Here is a 17759-nt window from a genome sequence, read left to right as displayed (position 1 = left end):
TCGGAAACCCTTTCCGAACCAAAATCAATAGTGATCGCTAGGAGGGCATATTGACTCATGAGTATACATAAAGATCATATCGGCTGAATCTTGATGTACACATACACCAATCTGTTTGCCTCACGATACTAGTCAAGCTCAAGGTGAGACACTATCGAGACCGGTTCAAGAAACATACCAATCTCATCTATGTGCTGAGCTCAGGAATCAATACCAACACATAGTGACTTCATTGATGATAATCATTACAATATCCAAACTTAATTTCAATGTAATATTTACATATTTTTGCATTTTGCAATACTTAGTTAAGCTTCAGCTTAAATACTATGCAGATGATTATGCAATACTTTACAGTGATTACCTTATTATTGTATTGGCATAAACACCAGGTAGTAGAGACTATACCCATGGCTGCGACTGTAGTATTGTCCATCTTAATTGTATGGCGTCCATGTTATAGTAGTGAGTTACTCGTCTACTGTTGTGAGGTCTACACCAAATGATGATTACCTTCAACGTTTTTTCCAATATTCACATGCACAGAGACTAAGTATTTGGCAGTGATCACATGCCACCTTTTTTAAAATGAAGACCAATACTTTAGCAGCGATTTTTTCGCCTATCATGAATGTCTACACCAATAATTATTTAATACTCACATTGAATTTTAATTTTGCATTATTACCTACTATTTAACATGTACAGAGACTATATCTTTAGCAGTGACCCATATGTCACCCACTTCCTTAGAAGTGGAGTCCGAGGTATTAGCAACGAATTTTTTGCCTATTATGTATTGAAGGTTAACACCTAATGTCACTCTTGACATATTTGGTTCATATTTTTGCTTAAAGAAATAGCAAAACTTAATGCAAAATAGTTTTGATGAATATCTTCTATAACATTGGTAAAACATAAGGCAGTGGAGAGTTTATCACCTACTACTATAAGGTCCACATCATGTTATATATAACATGATGACTACCTTCAACGTGTATAACCAAAATTTATAGAACAGAGACTATATTTTGGTAGTGATTATCAAATCACATATTCCCTCAAAATAGAGACTAAAATAATAACAGCGGCCTTGTCGCTTGTTCTTTATAGAAGACTACATCTATATTCAAGACTCATCTTGAATTTAAATTTTGCACAATTATAATATTTCCATGTTATTTAATTTACTATCATGGTAATTCATTGAATACATGATTATTTCATGTATTACATGGCTCATATTTCCAACAAAGAGTTTAATAAACTCGTGTTAGATAGTCGCAACTGTCTAACCTAGACTATGGACGTAAAACTCTATTTTATGTCCTGATGACTCATTGCAACAATAACTGCACTTCAACTTGAAGTCCAGTGGTATTTGACCAACTCAAATTGGTTGCCTTATATTTATAAGACATCGCCTCCATCTAGATATGATAGAAGAGGATCCACATGCTCTTTGAATATCATTCAGAGAGCACTATGATGAGTAAAAATGTTTTCTTCTACCAGAAGCAATATGCGAATGGCCTCTTATTCGTTTTCAGGACTATAAGTCCATTGCAGTTTGTAACACCGCTTTTCATAAAATCGGCTCATAAGCAGAATTTTCATGGACCTAAAATGGGTAATGGTTTTTTTCAAAAAAAATAAACACAATGACAACTCACAAGTTTTTCATATGTGTGGTTGTACGAATCACCATACCAAGAAAGGTTGTACGAATCACCATACCAAGAAATGACATTCCCATACGCATTTGGTTGACCTATACCTCATATCTGTTGGAAAAAGAAAATAAATTCTAGGGGATAAGTTTGAAGTTCACTTCAAACATACAAATCATAAATAATATTGAACCAAGTTGTTTTTAATAAGTTCATCAAGAGCATAACTACAATATGATCCAGCAACAAACTAGACGACTTCTTCAATAAAGATAACTTACTTGTGGAATTCAATTCACAAAACATGTTTGAGACCTCAATTAGTCTCCTAAATCCCCAAAAATTATGATAAGTCTATCTCAGTACTACTAAACGTAAATTTAAATGTTATCATTATTTGTATCTTCAGTATTGATATAAATTCTATATATTAGTTTACTCAGATATAGAATACACGGAAAACAATTAGATAAAGAACAAAATTTGTTTAGTGGACAGTTGTACCACTTTATAATATTAAGGGAGACAAGTATTTCCATACTCTTAAAAAGAGGCAAGAAAATATTACGACAATCGCTGGACATGATACATTGATTATCGGTTCCGACAAAGCCATAATTATTATCCCAATAGGTATTAAGTTAGTAATCGAGGATACACTCATGTATCCTGATTATACATATATCCTGTTAAATTTCAAAGATATCCATCAAAACTGGATTGCATTGAAAACTCATAATGACAATAATGATGAATATTTCTTCATCACCATAATAGATATGACAACAATGATGGATATTTCTTCATCACCATAATGGATATGACAAGCAAGTGCTTGAGAAATTCCTTCATTTTTATCTAAATTTTACCATACATACATACATCCCATATCACATACTATATTCAAGATAATTTTTCAGAATCATGATAAATTCAAGATTTAGTATGATGGCCTTTGTTATTTTATTTTACGGTTGATAAAAAAAATTATCAGCAATTATATTGGTCACAACAACAATATTACAATGTCCCAAAAATCCTCAGATTTATTGGGAACCACATGTACCACTGGGAAATTAATTTTAAGGTCCTCTTATCTTAAATTTAAAAATAAACCCCTTATTTTCCTTAACGCATTAAAGGAGATATATGTGATAATATTCAACAATAATATTAACCATTAAAGTACTTTACGATGTTTATAGATGTATCTACAAATTTATTGCTCAAAACTAAGAGCAAATTATCCCGAACAAATGATAAAATCAATTGGAATGGATAATGTTGCTGACATTAATTCACGGGCCTTCAATAATTATTGTATGGCCTTAGACATTTGGAGCATCAAGTACCTTATGTGTATACGTTCAAAATGGTCTAGCTGATCTGTCATCAAGAGAATTTAATTAATTGCACATCATTATTTCAAAATTGCAATTACCAACCTTATGGTGGAAATTACGCTGTCTTACATGCTACGGATTTAACTTAAATAAGAACAATTGCGTATTATATGTCTTCCCCATTCTAGTTAAGTACGTAAAATTCAAATAAGCATTTTCCATCTGCAATAATTCCGCTACATTACATATGTACCAAACTACCGATATCACCACCGCAACATGCATTAATGGGCTTTCACAGGAAATTAAGGATCTATATGAGGTATTTTTCCGTCAATCATGAAAGACCTCATACCCCTAACATGGGACTTATTCATAGCCAGTACGCTGATGCGGACAATTTCTAGGCATTAGAGGGAGATCAAAAGTATCACAAAGATTGCTAAGAAATAAATTGAAATACCACATGCATTCAATCCTTAAATATGGACATTGTCACACCGTGATTTTCACTTTTCTCGATTTTCCAAAATTTTCCAAGATTTGATTATAGGTTGAATAATTAAAATAGGAAAAATTCTATTTTCTAAATTCAAATTCAAATTTGAATTAAGATTATTTATTGTTTGTATGCATTCATGCTGATTAATAGTTATTTAGGTTTATTGGATCTTATTGGAATTTATTTGAGCTCTTTGGATTTATTTGAATTTGTTTGTGTTAAAATAATTTTCAAAATGTTTTCATAAGCTCAAAATATTTTGTTTTGTTCAAAATGACTTCTTAAGCGTGTTGAGATTTTCTAGATTTTAGGTTGTATTTGGTATTTTATTGGATTTTATTTGCTTTCTTTCTTCTATAGAAATTCCCAAAAAAAATAAAAAACCTATTCCTAAATCTAACCCAGTCCACTCCCTCCCCTCTCCCTCCGGCCCACCTTTTCTCCTGGCCCAGCCCGCGTTCCCTCCTCCCTTGGGTGTGGCCCGTTCTTTCCCCGGCCTAACTAGCCTGCTCCCCTTCTCTCCACCTTCTCCCCTACCTGGGCCCTGCTCTAGCCCAGCGCACCCGCCGGCCCGAGCCAACAGCACACCGCATCCCGGGCCATTCACGCGTGTATAGGCCCAGAGCTGCGTTGCCCGCACCCATTAGCGCCCCACGCCGAAGCCGCCTTCACCCCACGTCGCCGCCACGTGGGCCCACGTCGCGCCGTCGTCTTCCACCCGAACTCCGCCACTGAGTCCGAGACCGTTGCGTCGCCGCCCTCTTTCTTGGCATGCATGCCACGAACTCCACGGTCCCGTCGCCTATATATAGCACCCGACACACCTCCGTCCCATCTCGCTAAAAGTTGCCGCCTCCCGTGCCCTATTTTGCTGAATCGCTGAGAATCTGCTGCCGCCACCATTAGAGCCGACCGAGCTCACCAACTCGCCGATTCCGTCACACTTTGCCGCCGACTAGCCACCCAGCAGCTCCTCCATCGACCTCCGAACGCGCTAGTGCCTTTGTCTTCGCTTCCTGGCCGCCGGAACCCCTCCACCGACGAGCTCCTATGCTCCACTGCCTCCCTCACCGCCATTGGACCTCCCCCGTGTCGCACCACCTGAGGTAAGACCTCAATCAGAATACCCTTACCCTCCTGAAGCTTATTCGCCGCTCGTCGTCGAAGTCTGAAGTCGGCGACGACCTTTTTCCCTCCGCTCCAGCGAGCCTCTGCCGCATCCCGAGCCGGTGCCGCCGTCTTTGATCTGTGCCACCGCCAGTTTTGTCCCCAATCTCCTCAGCCATCCGATCCAATTCCAAGGGTTCTGATTAGATCCAACTTACCTCTTCAGCCAACCAACCAGAAGCTGCCACGTGTTCATACATACCAATCAGCCAGGCTTGCCATCTCAGGTTGCCACGTCAGCATCTTTGCTGACATGTCAACTCAATCACCATGCCACATGACCAATATGCCTAGTCATCATGTCCAGTCAGAAATTCATCTTTTCCAGTACAAAAATAATTCCAAAAATTCTAGAAAATAGCTCCTTTTGCAATTAGACCCTTAAAATTTTCTGTAATTACCTAAAAGCCTCTGTCTTTTTATAGATCAGTCCCTAAACTTTTCCATAATTACAATTAGGTACCCTATTTTTACAAAAAGGTCCCTAAACTTTCTGTTTTATTCAAAATAAGTCCTTTTCTTTTTCAGATTAAACCCTAGATTTGTTTTAGCCCTAACGTTTTCGTCGTAGCTCCGTTGTAAGCGATTCTTGCGCTGATAGATTCATTTTTCAGGGCTCTTTCTTTCTAAATAGGTTTTATCTCGTTGTTCTTTTATTTTTGTGCTCTGTTCTTAGTGTATCTTGTTTGTGTGTTTGCCGGTAATTATACGATTAGTCGTCAACGCCCTAGATCAGTATAAAGAACATCAAGACCAGGAGCTAGAGTATACTAAGCAGCAGCAAGGAGAAGACAAGTATCCTTATCATCTTGAACCTATGTTTTTAAATATTTTGTTTTACAAAATTGCATGCAGTGTCAATATGATGGGTAGTCACCTATGTTAGGATTTTCCCTAGATTTCCCCTTATCATCCCTTGGAACCTAGATGGTTTATGGTTAGGTGTCTTTATGGGTAGATTGCTTAGCCATGCTTTTGGGATATTAGGAAGTGTCATATACTTGACTAATGAACATATGCAACAATAGTGGTTAACTGATTAATGATCTAGCAACATGGAACCTTAGGCCTTAAGCAAAGTGGTTTTGATGGTTGCCATGGTGATGATGTTGGTTTAATGTTTGCACAAGTAACCTAAGTAAGGAACGGTTCGTGGAGCGACAACCCGAGAAGTTCCGTACAAACACGAGACTGATATGGGAAAGCTTAGCCGATTAATTAGGGTTCTTCTAGTGTTGTGTGGGCCAGTTGGAAGGCGTGGTTGAGGGAAGGTAATTCTCAGAAACCACATGGCACAAGAGGGGGCTTCTAGGTGGTAGCACCTAGCGGTGAAACTTGGAGTGTTGGTGACACATAATGGGAGGATTCTTTGTAAAGGCTTCGTAGTGCTCTCCTAGCAACACACCACTGCCGTGTGTATAGTGCTTGACCAGCATTGCAACATGGAAACTTTAGTCATCTGCTTGCAGGTGTTGAAATCACGACTCGTGGGAAAGTTTTACAACCTCTGCAGAGTGTAAAATCTGATATATCAGCCGTGCTCATGGTCATGAGAGACTTGAATCGTCACATGATTAATTGGTGGTGGAATGGTTATGGTATGGTTATGAGTTTGGTTGTAGTTATGATTCTGGTACAAGAAGTACTAGGAGGTTTTGGTTTGCAAGGTGGGGAACCTTGTAGGTTGGTTGGTTGGTTATATGGGATACATTCACTTAATAACTGTTTAATACTTTTGAGTCCAAATATATTTTCATTACTCGCATTTACGCAAAAAAAAACCATGTGATAGCCTATTCTTGATATAAGCATGCATATCATTATTTTCCTACACTTGCTGAGTACTCTATGTGCTCACCCTTGCTATCTCCCACAATACATATGCTGCTTAGTGGAAGATTTTTAAGACTTTCAAGATGACAACCTAATGTTCTAGGAGTGTGTCTTCCGGTCGGTGCCTGTGGAGTGCTTGGTCACCGATGCCTTCGTTCCGCTGCCGTCGTTTCATAGTTATAGATTGGTTAGTAGAGTTGTTTAGGTGAAAACTTTGTGGAAGAGTTTAACAATTGTAAGTTAAAGTATTGCTTTTGTTACTTCACCTGTGACATCCTTATGTGTGTTGAACATCCTGAGCACACATAAGCCGTATCTGGTTTTGGCCGTTAAAACCGGATGTGGCAGAGGTGATATCAGAGCCATACTGACTGTAGGACCATAAGCCTAAATAGAATGGTCATGCCATAAGGTCATAGTTACCATCCCATGCTTTTCTGACCTCTCAGTTTCTCTCTCTCGGTTTCTCCGATCAAGAATGATGCACTTGAAGATCTCACTAGAAGCTTCTACCTCATATGAAGATTCTGATGATGAAGTTAAGGACTCTCCGCTACAAGGAAGAATCGTCTACCACAACGCTGAAGACTTGAAGACCTTTTTCCCCATGCTTATGTTAGTTTTAGTTTTTTGAGTTATAGGAGGATTTTCCCTTTTTCTCCAGAAATGTTAGAGTATAACGTTTGATTCAATTGTTAAGGATAATGATGATAGTGTGAGAATTGTTATGGTGCCAAGTGTGTGATTTAGATCTTTTGTTTGAGTGTTGATGTGTGCTGTGGAATGCTTTGGCACCTTATCCACAGTTGCATTTTAAATATCTATATAATATAATATAGTTGGGTTTCCCTTAGCTAGAATCCTTTCCAATCTCGCTTACCTATTCTTATCTCTTTCCAACCCCAATCAGATGGTTAACACAAGAAGGAACATCAGTAACAGCTATGAGGACAACAACAACAATAAACAGAATCCACCCCCGCCACCTCCCACGACCCTGGAACAACAGATGGCTATGCAAACTCAAATCTTGCAAGCCTTAGTTCAAACCATGGTGCAGATACAGCAGCAACAATCAACTCATGTTTCTCAATCACACCAACCATCAAGACTTGGAGAATTCAAGAGAACTCAGCCCTCAGTCTTCAATTATGCAGTGGAGCCTATGGATGCAGATGATTGGCTAAAGGACATAGAAAGGAAGCTACAAGTTGCACAGTGCTCTGACAAAGAGATGGTTCTCTATGCTTCGCACCAACTCGCCGGTCAAGCTTTGGACTGGTGGGAAGCATACTGCACTGCACTTGACAACTCAGCAGCTATCACATGGATGGAATTCAAGTCCAGTTTCCGCACTCATCATGTGTCATCAAGAGATGTTCGTCTGAAGAAGAAAGAATTCATGAGCTTGAAGCAAGGATCAATGACTGTAAGAGAGTATGTGACCAAATTTACTCAGTTGTCTAGGTATGCTCCAAATGAAGTGGATACAGATGAGAAGAAGGAAGAACACTTTCTGGAAGGTCTAAACAATGCTATTGAATATGCCCTACTTCCTCAAGAGTTCCCTAATTTCCAAGCTATAGTGAACAAAGTTTTGGTGGTTGAACACAAGCGCCATTAGCTAGATGAGAAGAAGAGGAAGATGTCATTTCAAGGACAAGGAAGCAACACACGTTCCCGTGTGACAACTCAAGCTCCTCCGCAAGGTCCTATATTTCGTTCCAACAATCAGAATATGACTCAGTCTCAAGCCCCTATTCGACACTCCAATCCACCAGCCACTCCTCAAGTCAAGAACAGCTCAACTACTCGCGCCTCAGGCAAGAGATGTTTCCATTGTGGAGAAGAAGGACATTATGTGAATATGTGTCCTAAGAAGTATCCAGGATTGGCCAACATTAATACTCCGAAGTCTACTCAGTTTCAATCCCAAGCACGTAATGGAAATCAAGCCCCCGTTCAGAACAACCGTGGGCAGTAGAACTTCGTCCGAGGGAAGGTCAACCATGTTACCGCAGGAGAAGCTCAAGATGCTCAGGATATGGAGTACGATATGTCTCTTGACAACTCCCGACCCACATCAGTTTGATTTGATTCCAGAGCTTTGCATTCTTTCATAGCTACAAAGTATATGCATCATAGAATGAGTCTTAAAATAAGGGGGTAGACTTTTCAGCAAATCTTATAGTTTTGGAATCTAAGGGTAAAGATGTCACCCTTGGAATGGACTGGTTAGCCAAGTTCGATGGAGTAACTAAGGTGAGCTAAAGGAAGAATAGTATTCAGAAGTTATACCCCGAAAGAATTGCTCATTCAAGACAGAAAAGTTAGGTGGGTAATAGACTTAGAGAATTGACACTCAAAATTGGAGATTTTGTCTTATCTCAAGATTTCAACCATCAAAAGTCCTCGAAGATTAAGGTTAAGAGAAAGTTACCACTAAGAAGAAAATAAAACAAACAGTTTGGAAAGCGAGAAGATAATTTGAAGACCAGATTTCCCTTGTCTTTTTTTTCGATCTGCCCGAATCTCGAGGGTGAGATTCTTTTAAGGGGGAAGATTTGTCACACCCTGATTTTCACTTTTCTCAATTTTCTAAAAGTTTCCAAGATTTGATTATAGGTTGAATAATTAAAATAGGAAAAATCCTATTTTCCAAATTCAAATTTGAATTTGAATTAAGGTTATTAATTGTTTGTATGCGTTTATGCTGATTAATAGGCATTTAGGTTTTATTGGATCTTATTGGATTTTATTTGAGCTCCTTTGGATTTATTTGAATTTGTTTGTGTTAAAATGATTTCCAAAATGTTTTCATAAGCTCAAAATATTTTGTTTTGTTTTCAAAATGATTTCATGAGCTTGTTGAGATTTCCTAGATTTTAGGCTGTATTTGGTATTTTATTGGATTTTATTTGCTTTCTTTCTTCTATAGAAATTCCCCAAAACAAATAAAAAACCTATTCCTAAATCTAACCTAGCCCACTCCCTCCCCTCTCCCTCCGGCCCACCTTTTCTCCTGGCCCAGCCCGCATTCCCTCCTCCCTTGGGCGCGACCCGTTCTTTCGCCAGCCCAGCCGGCCTGCTCTCCCTCTCTCCACCTTCTCCCCCGCCTGGGCCCCGCTCTAGCCCAGCGCACCCGCCAGCTCGAGCCAGCCTCACACCGCCTCCCGGGCCGCTCACACGTGTCTTGGCCCAGAGCTGCGCTGCCCGCACCCGTTGGTGCCCTACGCCGAAGCCGCCTTCACCCCGCGTCGCCGCCACATGGGCCCGCGCAGCGCCGTCGTCTTCCACCTGGACTCTGCCGCCAAGTCCGAGACCGTTGCGTTGCCGCCCTCTTTCTTGGCATGCATGCCACAAACTCCACGGCCCCGTCGCCTTTGTAACATATTCTTGTAGCACATTAAAAAATGTGTTACTGCGAAATACTATAGTAACACATCATGTGTGTTACAAAGTTTGCCAGTAACACATATTCCATCAGCTGCTAACGTGTTACACAAAGATGTACTATAAGAACACATAACATATTTTTGTAGCACATTAAGAAATGTGTTACTGCGAAATACTACAGTAACATATCATGTGTGTTACAAAGTTTGCCAGCAACACATATTCCATTAGGTGCTAACGTGTTACACAAAGACGTACTATAGAAACACAAATATGTATAGTAACACATACTCTATTAGGTGTGAAAGTGTTACATATGGACGTACTGTAGGAATATATAATTTATGTTGTTGCAAAAATGTTAAAAGTTATTGTTTAAACTATAGAAAATAGTTTTAAAACAAGTAGAAATATTTTTTTTAACCTAATACGCTTCACACTAATTAATTATTTCGGTAGCCTAAAGGAAGCCACTTGAACTCAAGACTTGTGTGCGCAGCTGATACAGAGAGGAGCCATCAGTCAAACTATTGCATTTTGATGATTATTTGAGTAAGTTAAAATATATATAGCAAACGGTCTACAGTTGACTGTGGCCACCTCAACAAGGGAAGCAGACGAAGAGACAGTGGCCAAGGCATAACTGATGTGAGTCCTCGCTCCTCTCCGGCAGGTCATCATCGGGTAATCTTTATTCTGCTAGTCAGTCAATTACGATCTGAATATATATACAATCATGCATTGCATGGCTCATGGCTTAAGTGTTCTCTAGAAACAAGCAAATCTAAACTCAACTCAGATTATAGATTTACAAAACTTACATACCCACAGGTCTTATACATCTTCATTAATTATTCCTTGCCACAATAAGTCTTTTGCTAAACATAAGCAAACTACTAAATGGACATTGTAATTTTCTTTAAATCAAACTAGAGCCACATTATCAAACCTTTTCCTTTTTGGGAACCTATGTTACGCGTCAATTCTTCTTCAAAATGCTTGTGAAGATTGTCAGAACTGACACCCACAACCAATGTATTGCTTCATCGCAACAAACTAGCCATCATGTTTCAGCTACAACCATCTCCAGCAAAATTGCTAGCCACCGACGCTTCAGCAATGAAAGGCTCCAAAAATCCATGTTTCAGCCATGCCTTCCCTTCTAAAAATCAGTCTTGAAAGATTAAGAAGTAATATCATGAGTGCAATGTACCAAGCCTTACAATTAACAAAAATGACAAATACATAATACTGGCATGATGCTTCCTGTCCTTTGAAAAGGTTTGAGGCATATGAAAGAACTTGCATTTAATTGCAAACAGAAGCAGACCATCAGTTATACCAAGCAATCTCACTGGTAAGCTGATAGATAAGAAAGCAGCATAAGTTGGTTAAACTCACGTATTGTTGCAAAGATGTGCTCCAAATAGCTATAACAGTCGCAATTAGACCCTTGCATTCACACTGACATCGGTAACCATGCAGACTGCAACACCTATAAGTACAACCATTATGCTCAACTTTGTGTCCCGGGAATAATGAACATGATCAAAGACAACCTCCAGAAGACATGATGCAAGTATCATGCACAGCTTTGCTATCTGAACAAGGGAAAAGAATTAATTTAGTTGTCAACAATTTAAGTCACAAAGTTTTGCTACTGAAAATTCATTGTCTAAGTTTAGATGAGTGTCATCATATTAAGTTGTAAGGATGCATTATATCATACTTAGCAAGTCAAATAGGATTGTAGATGTTTTTTAAGGCTTAACAAACTTGAACACACCATAGATCCATATTATACATATCCCAACCTAACAACATGGACTAATATCAAATAAACGTTGCATGGGACCAGTCGAGTGACTTTACCCTCATGGCGTCAGCAGCAAACAACCATCATTTGGTTCATAGAATTGATCCAGTACCTGAAAGCTTGGCATATGGATATATATGATACAAGAGCATGCAAGGAAGGTGATTAAATTCAAAATGCGTGTACCTTAAAGTTACCAAATAAGTCAAGAAAATATCATCCTGCACTATGCCTCATTATTCAAAGAATTATTATTAGCATCAACTATTGTTCCCTCAACGTCTGTTCTAACCCAATGTTGACTATTGTTTGCATTTTTGAACATCTCCCTAAGGTGTGAAACATGGAACGGCTCAGTTTCTATGTTCTCAGCTCATTCCTCGTTGCCTGTATCATATATATCTTTAGGTTTCATCTTCATTACCACAGACCAACCCGGGTTTGTTGCGTCTTCCACATAAAACACTTGATCAGCCTGGTTAGGAAAAATGAAGGCTCATGCTCAATCTTTTCTCCTTTGTGTATCAGATGTGAGAAGTTGACAAGTGTATAGCCATACTTGTCTTTTTTTAATTCCTTTTCCAGAAATAACATCAACCCATTCACATTTAAACAACACCACTGAAAATTTACCAGAGTAGTTCAGCTCAATAATATCGATCACCCTCCCATAGTAAGTCACATCACCTAAAATTGGATTTGCATCACCTACTGTAGCATAACTCGATGTTTTTGCAGTTAGCACTACCCCACTGTTTTGTGTCACTCTATCCAAGCGTTTAGGCCTAAACTGGAAGCCACGAGAGTTGAAAGCATGATATCTTTTTGCTGCTTCAACAGGACCACGAGCAAGCCATCTAATACCTTCTTTAATACTGTCGATGCCATTTTTCCTCTCTAAACCTATTATCTGTATATTTAGAAGTAAGCAGATGTCTTGTGTGGTACATATAAAAAATGTGAAATATGGGACTTACATGAGCTCTAAACCATTCATGGAACTTCTCGCTTTGCATGCGCTCAATAATCTTGGGTTGACACGGCGTCGAGGGTGCTTACTAGTGATCTCATCAGCATGAGCTCTGCAAAGTAGTTTACAATTAGTTGTCTTGTTAAGAAAAGGATCGTTGAAATTGTTTATAAGCTTGAGATATTACCGAAGGTATGCATTGACATCTGAACAATTGAACAACACATATCTATGTGCTTGTACTTTAGACAAACCCCTTATAACATAACTACTGAGCTTTCCAAGTGGTTTTCCAACACGAGGAAAGAGAGCTGATCCTTGTTCAACATCATAATGCCCAACCAACTCGTTATCTTTATTCCTTGAAGACCGGTTATGCTTGGTCTCAAAACCTTCAATATATCTTGAACAAAATATCATGCACCCGTCTGCCAAATATGCTTCAGCGATAGATCCCTCTGGATGAGCTTTATTACGCACATATGACTTCAGCACACAAAGGTATCTGCATAAACAAGAAATAAAACAAAAGAAATTGTTAAATACTTGTATGCAAATACATTGAAAATACAGCCCTATATTTGTAAGAGAATCATACCTTTCCACAAAGTACATCGAACGATAACATATTGGACCACCAATTTTTGCCTCTGTTGCTAAATGAATAACCAAATGCACCATAATAGTAAAACATCCAGGTGGGGATATCATCTCCATTCGACATAATGTCATTCTAATTCTCTCCTCTAACTTATTAAGGTCATCCATGTAGAGGACTTTTGCGCCAAGTTCTCTAAAATATCCGCAAAGATCAAACAAGACAGATGTAACGTTATCTGGAAGTAGACCTCGCAAAGCAACAGGTAGAAGTTGTTGGATTAGAATATGGCAGTCATGACTTTTAAGACCTGAAATTTTCCCTTGGGCAATGTTTACACATCTTGAGATGTTTCCTGAATAGCTATCTGGAACTTTTATATCATGAAGGACTTTACAAAATTGTTGCTTCTCTTTTTTAGACATGGTATAAGCAACAGGAGGCAAGTAATACTTATCATTAGCTCTTTTTTGGGATGCAGCTCTGATCTAATGTTCATTTCTTGTAGGTCTAGCCGTGCTTGTAGATTGTTCTTTGACTTGCCATCCAATCCTAGCAGCTTCCCATATATATTCTCACATACATTCTTCTCAATATGCATAAAATCAAGATTATGACGGAGTAAATTGAAGTCCCAATAAGGCAAAGAAAATAGGCCGCAGACACACTTCCAAGTTTTTGACTTCTCAAAATTATCAATTGCCTTTATCTTTTGTAGGATTGAAGTTTGAGAATAAGCAATAGACTCTGTTCTATGTTCCTCACAACCATTGAAAGAATTACCATCATACTGAAACTCATGATCTGGAGGTAGAAATCGACGATGTCCCATGAAACAATACTTGCGCCCATGTGTCAACCATTTAGAACATGTTTCTTCATGACATGGGAAACAAGCAAACTCACCATTAATGCTAAATCCAGCAAAGATCCCAAGCCCAGGGTAGTCACTCACAGTAGACAATGCAATAGCACGAAGTTGAAACATCTCATCTCGTGATGCATCATATGCAGGTGTCCCAACCTCAAATAACTCAATTAGTTCCTCATAAACAGGCTCCATAAATATATGGAACTGCTTTCCAGGGTAAGATAGGCCAGGAATAATTAGACTAAGCATAAGTGAAGAAGCTTTCATGCATAATTAAGGAGGAAGGTTGTAGGGTATTAAGACGACGGGCCAACAACTGTAAGTGGAACTCATCATCCCAAACGGATTGAACCCATCACTAGCAATTCCAAATCTAATGTTTCGAGGATCTGATGCAAATTCTGGATACCTAGAATCAATGTTCTTCCAAACCTTTGAGTCAGCTGGATGACGCAATGCCCCATCCTTTGTATGCTCGTCATCATGCCATCTTGCTGCTATAGCTGTTTCTTTATGCATAAACAACCTCTTGAGCCTTGGTTTAATTGGAAAGTACCGTAACACCTTACACGGGGTTGATTTCTTTCTTTCCTTCTTAGTTAGAGTTGTTTTATCTGGTTTGTTTTTCCACCTTGAAGTTCCACATTTGGAACAGAAGTCGTCACTTTTCTTGTCTTTCCGATAAAGTTGGCAATTGTTTGGACAAACAAGAATTTTGTCATACGTAAGCCTAAGCTTTGCAGTTATCTTCCTAGCCTCAGCAAATGTTCCAGGTATATTCTTACCATTTGGAATTGCTTGTTGTAGAAGATAAAGCAAATCATTTAAAGATTTATTGCTCCACTTGTTAATGGATTTTATGTGAAACAAAAGTACAAGAAATGAGAGTCTCGATAGTTCACACCCTGCCCATAAAGGTTCATCTGCTTTTCTCACCAAGTCATAGAAATCTTGGTTTTCAGAATCTGGTCCAGGTTTAGAAGAATTTGGGATGTCGGGTTCATCCAGTGGAGATTCATTGCCTATGTTTCCATAAACATCGTGTACTAGCTGACGCATATTAGAGTTTATTCCTTGGTATTGCGACTGTGACTCTTTGCTAGCGGAGATGTATGCTGCAGTTTCACCATGACAACCCCAAATAGTATACCCAAGTAGCATTCCATCACATACCAAATCATTGTACACATCGTTCCGCTTCAGTAACCACCTATTAACACATTTGACACATGGGCAACGGATCTTGGCATTTGAACATTTTCCTCTATATGCAAAATCAAGAAAACCATCTACCCCAGCCAGGTAGTCTTCGCTTGGTCTAGGGGAAAGTAGCAACTTCTTAATAGCTTTTAAATCCATTGATTAACTGTGTTAAAATAGTATATATTGTTAATGAAATTTTTTGATATAGCACAAACAGAGATTCTAAATGTATGTTGTCTAAATATATTAGATTCTTCAATTTACACCTAAACATAAACAGAGATTGGATGGAGGCAACAAAACCTGGAAGCTTGGCATAGGGACCTCAAGATTGTGTGCATAACACATCATGAATAATCATTTAAATCTGCATCAAGTATATTTAGGGTATGTAAATATGCATCAAATATTGTCTTGATAACAAAAAATTAACCATTGACCTTACATTTGGTTTAAATGACTGCAGATTTCAGGTGATAAAGACAAAAAGTCCGAAGTGCTGGCATTGTAAGTGTGAGAATTCAGAGCTTAAATTTAGCAGCAACGGTCACATAAGACGAGTAGATCAAACCAGTAGAAATTCTTTAATTGGTACAGCCTCCATTGACATCTAACAATAATGATAAAATCTCACGAGTCACATGTTAAACTATGTGAAGAATTTCAACTCCCATACATCTCTAAAACATTAAAACACGAGAGTGAGTCCAAGACTCAACCGGTTGGAGCAGGATGTCGACTAGTTAACGCTATCGCTGAATTGACTGCACCAGCCCCTAACACAACCATGGCCATGTCTCAGAACAATTACACACAAATCTTGACAATCGGCAAAGACAGAGATCATTCTAAGTGTAATATCTAATTAAAATCCTAACCTAACCAAGCAATAGTCATGCTGCGCCAACAACTATATATATACAAGTCTTACCATGAAACATCGCATCTACAGTAAAGTAAAATGTTATATTCTAACTTCACGTCCATGTTGCAAAACAGTCAGGAAGGATCCGTTTCCTAGAAACTTTAAGAAAAATGCCTACTGTTCAATGGATCGCCAGGTTTTTGACCTTCAGCCATCAATCAATTTAATTAACAAAGGATCTAGCTGCTCCTGGTGCTTGCAGAATTCAAGCCGCCACGCTTGTGAAGCCTCAAATCCTAAAGCATATACCCATAATCGATGCTCCAGTTCTATATATATATATATATCTGAAACACAAAGCTATGAATTTCCAAGCATCTACTCCCCACGATCTAGTACAGGAAGCACTAAAAAAATTAAAGAAAAACACACAACATATCTGGCCGGTTCCCAAAAACATCATCAATAGTCTATCGTCTGATTTACCCTGAAAGCAAAATTACCAAAATCCCTAACCACAGCCTGTCAGCCTGGAGAACTAACCTCAAGATCGTGACTTAGGGCCGATGGCTTCTATGGCGATGGGTCACCGGTGGCCAGGGCTGCGGCAACAGCCTCCCTTCCGATGGCGGCAGCTCGGCAACAGTGGCACAACACCAGCGACGGCGACCGGAACCGATGGAGACGGCACAGGTGGTGGTGGTGTCAGTTCCCCACTGGGGCTTGGTTCGGTTGGCCTCCTCTCCCCTAAAACAGATGTGCGGCTTGAAAAAAAAAAACAGAGGTGCGGCCTGTATCTAACCCGAGTTAACCACCCAGTTGACTTTAGACAGGCCAAAATGTACCTTGATTTTGTTAGGGAAGTTAGATAATCCAAGATCTCACTGATTTAGGTTGGATCTAAGTTTTGTCAATCCAAGATTTTAGCTAAAAAAAACATACGAAACATTATACTTTTCATTGTAATACATTATAATTTCTCGTTGTTGTCATTATTGTCTTCGCACCGTCGTTTATGTCATAATTGCCACTATCGAACAGGGTTCGGGTTCTGGATTAGGGTTATCTACACCTTCCGTGTCATGTCCCCTAATTGTTCTGTTATTCCCGTGATTCCATCGCCGGATCCCTCCTCACTGGCATTCTCTCGGCTCACACGGTAAATCACATAGGGAAGGTGGTGATTGCATAGGTGCTCACCGTAAATCCGTTATCTAGGGTTCATCTTGCTTGGAGCAGCAGTCACCACGGCACCACCGAAGCACAGCGTGCTGCTGCATAAGATTGTCGCGGAGATGGATGCATTTGAGTAGCACATGCACGAGGACCGTTGTCACACCCGGTTTTAACGGCTAAAACCAAGTGCGGCTTATGTGTATCCAGGAAGTTTAACACACATAAGGACGTCATAGGTGAAGTAACAAAAGCAAATACTTTATTTAATTAAACGTTTACTTCTTACAATAAAAGACTTCACCTAAGCAACCTCAAAATTAACCTAAATGACATCATCTAAACGACGGCA

The 17759-nt window shown here is 39.2% G+C and overlaps 1 protein-coding gene across 6 annotated transcripts; it reads right to left on the bottom strand.

The window, feature by feature from the left end:
- Nucleotides 1–10583: 10583 nt before the first annotated feature.
- On the bottom strand, nucleotides 10584–16991 carry LOC133923973 (uncharacterized). 6 transcript variants are annotated; one of them, XM_062369305.1, is made up of 8 exons: nucleotides 16778–16991; nucleotides 15673–15736; nucleotides 13296–15532; nucleotides 12885–13202; nucleotides 12705–12809; nucleotides 11784–12637; nucleotides 11313–11512; nucleotides 10584–11085 (listed from the first exon to the last, which is right to left on the bottom strand). In XM_062369305.1, exon 3 carries the CDS (start codon nucleotides 15523–15525, stop codon nucleotides 14440–14442), a length of 1086 nt encoding a protein of 361 aa, XP_062225289.1. In that variant the 5' UTR covers nucleotides 15526–15532; nucleotides 15673–15736; nucleotides 16778–16991; the 3' UTR covers nucleotides 10584–11085; nucleotides 11313–11512; nucleotides 11784–12637; nucleotides 12705–12809; nucleotides 12885–13202; nucleotides 13296–14439. The 6 variants fall into 6 exon arrangements, with proteins under 6 accessions (XP_062225289.1, XP_062225287.1, XP_062225292.1 ...); XM_062369303.1 differs by having other exon boundaries at nucleotides 11784–11839; XM_062369308.1 differs by having other exon boundaries at nucleotides 11313–11406; nucleotides 11784–11839.
- Nucleotides 16992–17759: the final 768 nt, after the last annotated feature.

Source organism: Phragmites australis, chromosome 7, assembly GCF_958298935.1.
Source record: "Phragmites australis chromosome 7, lpPhrAust1.1, whole genome shotgun sequence".
NCBI classification, from domain to species: Eukaryota; Viridiplantae; Streptophyta; class Magnoliopsida; order Poales; family Poaceae; genus Phragmites; species Phragmites australis.
Note: the sequence above shows the minus strand (reverse complement) of the source record. Positions and strands in the feature narration are given on the sequence as shown.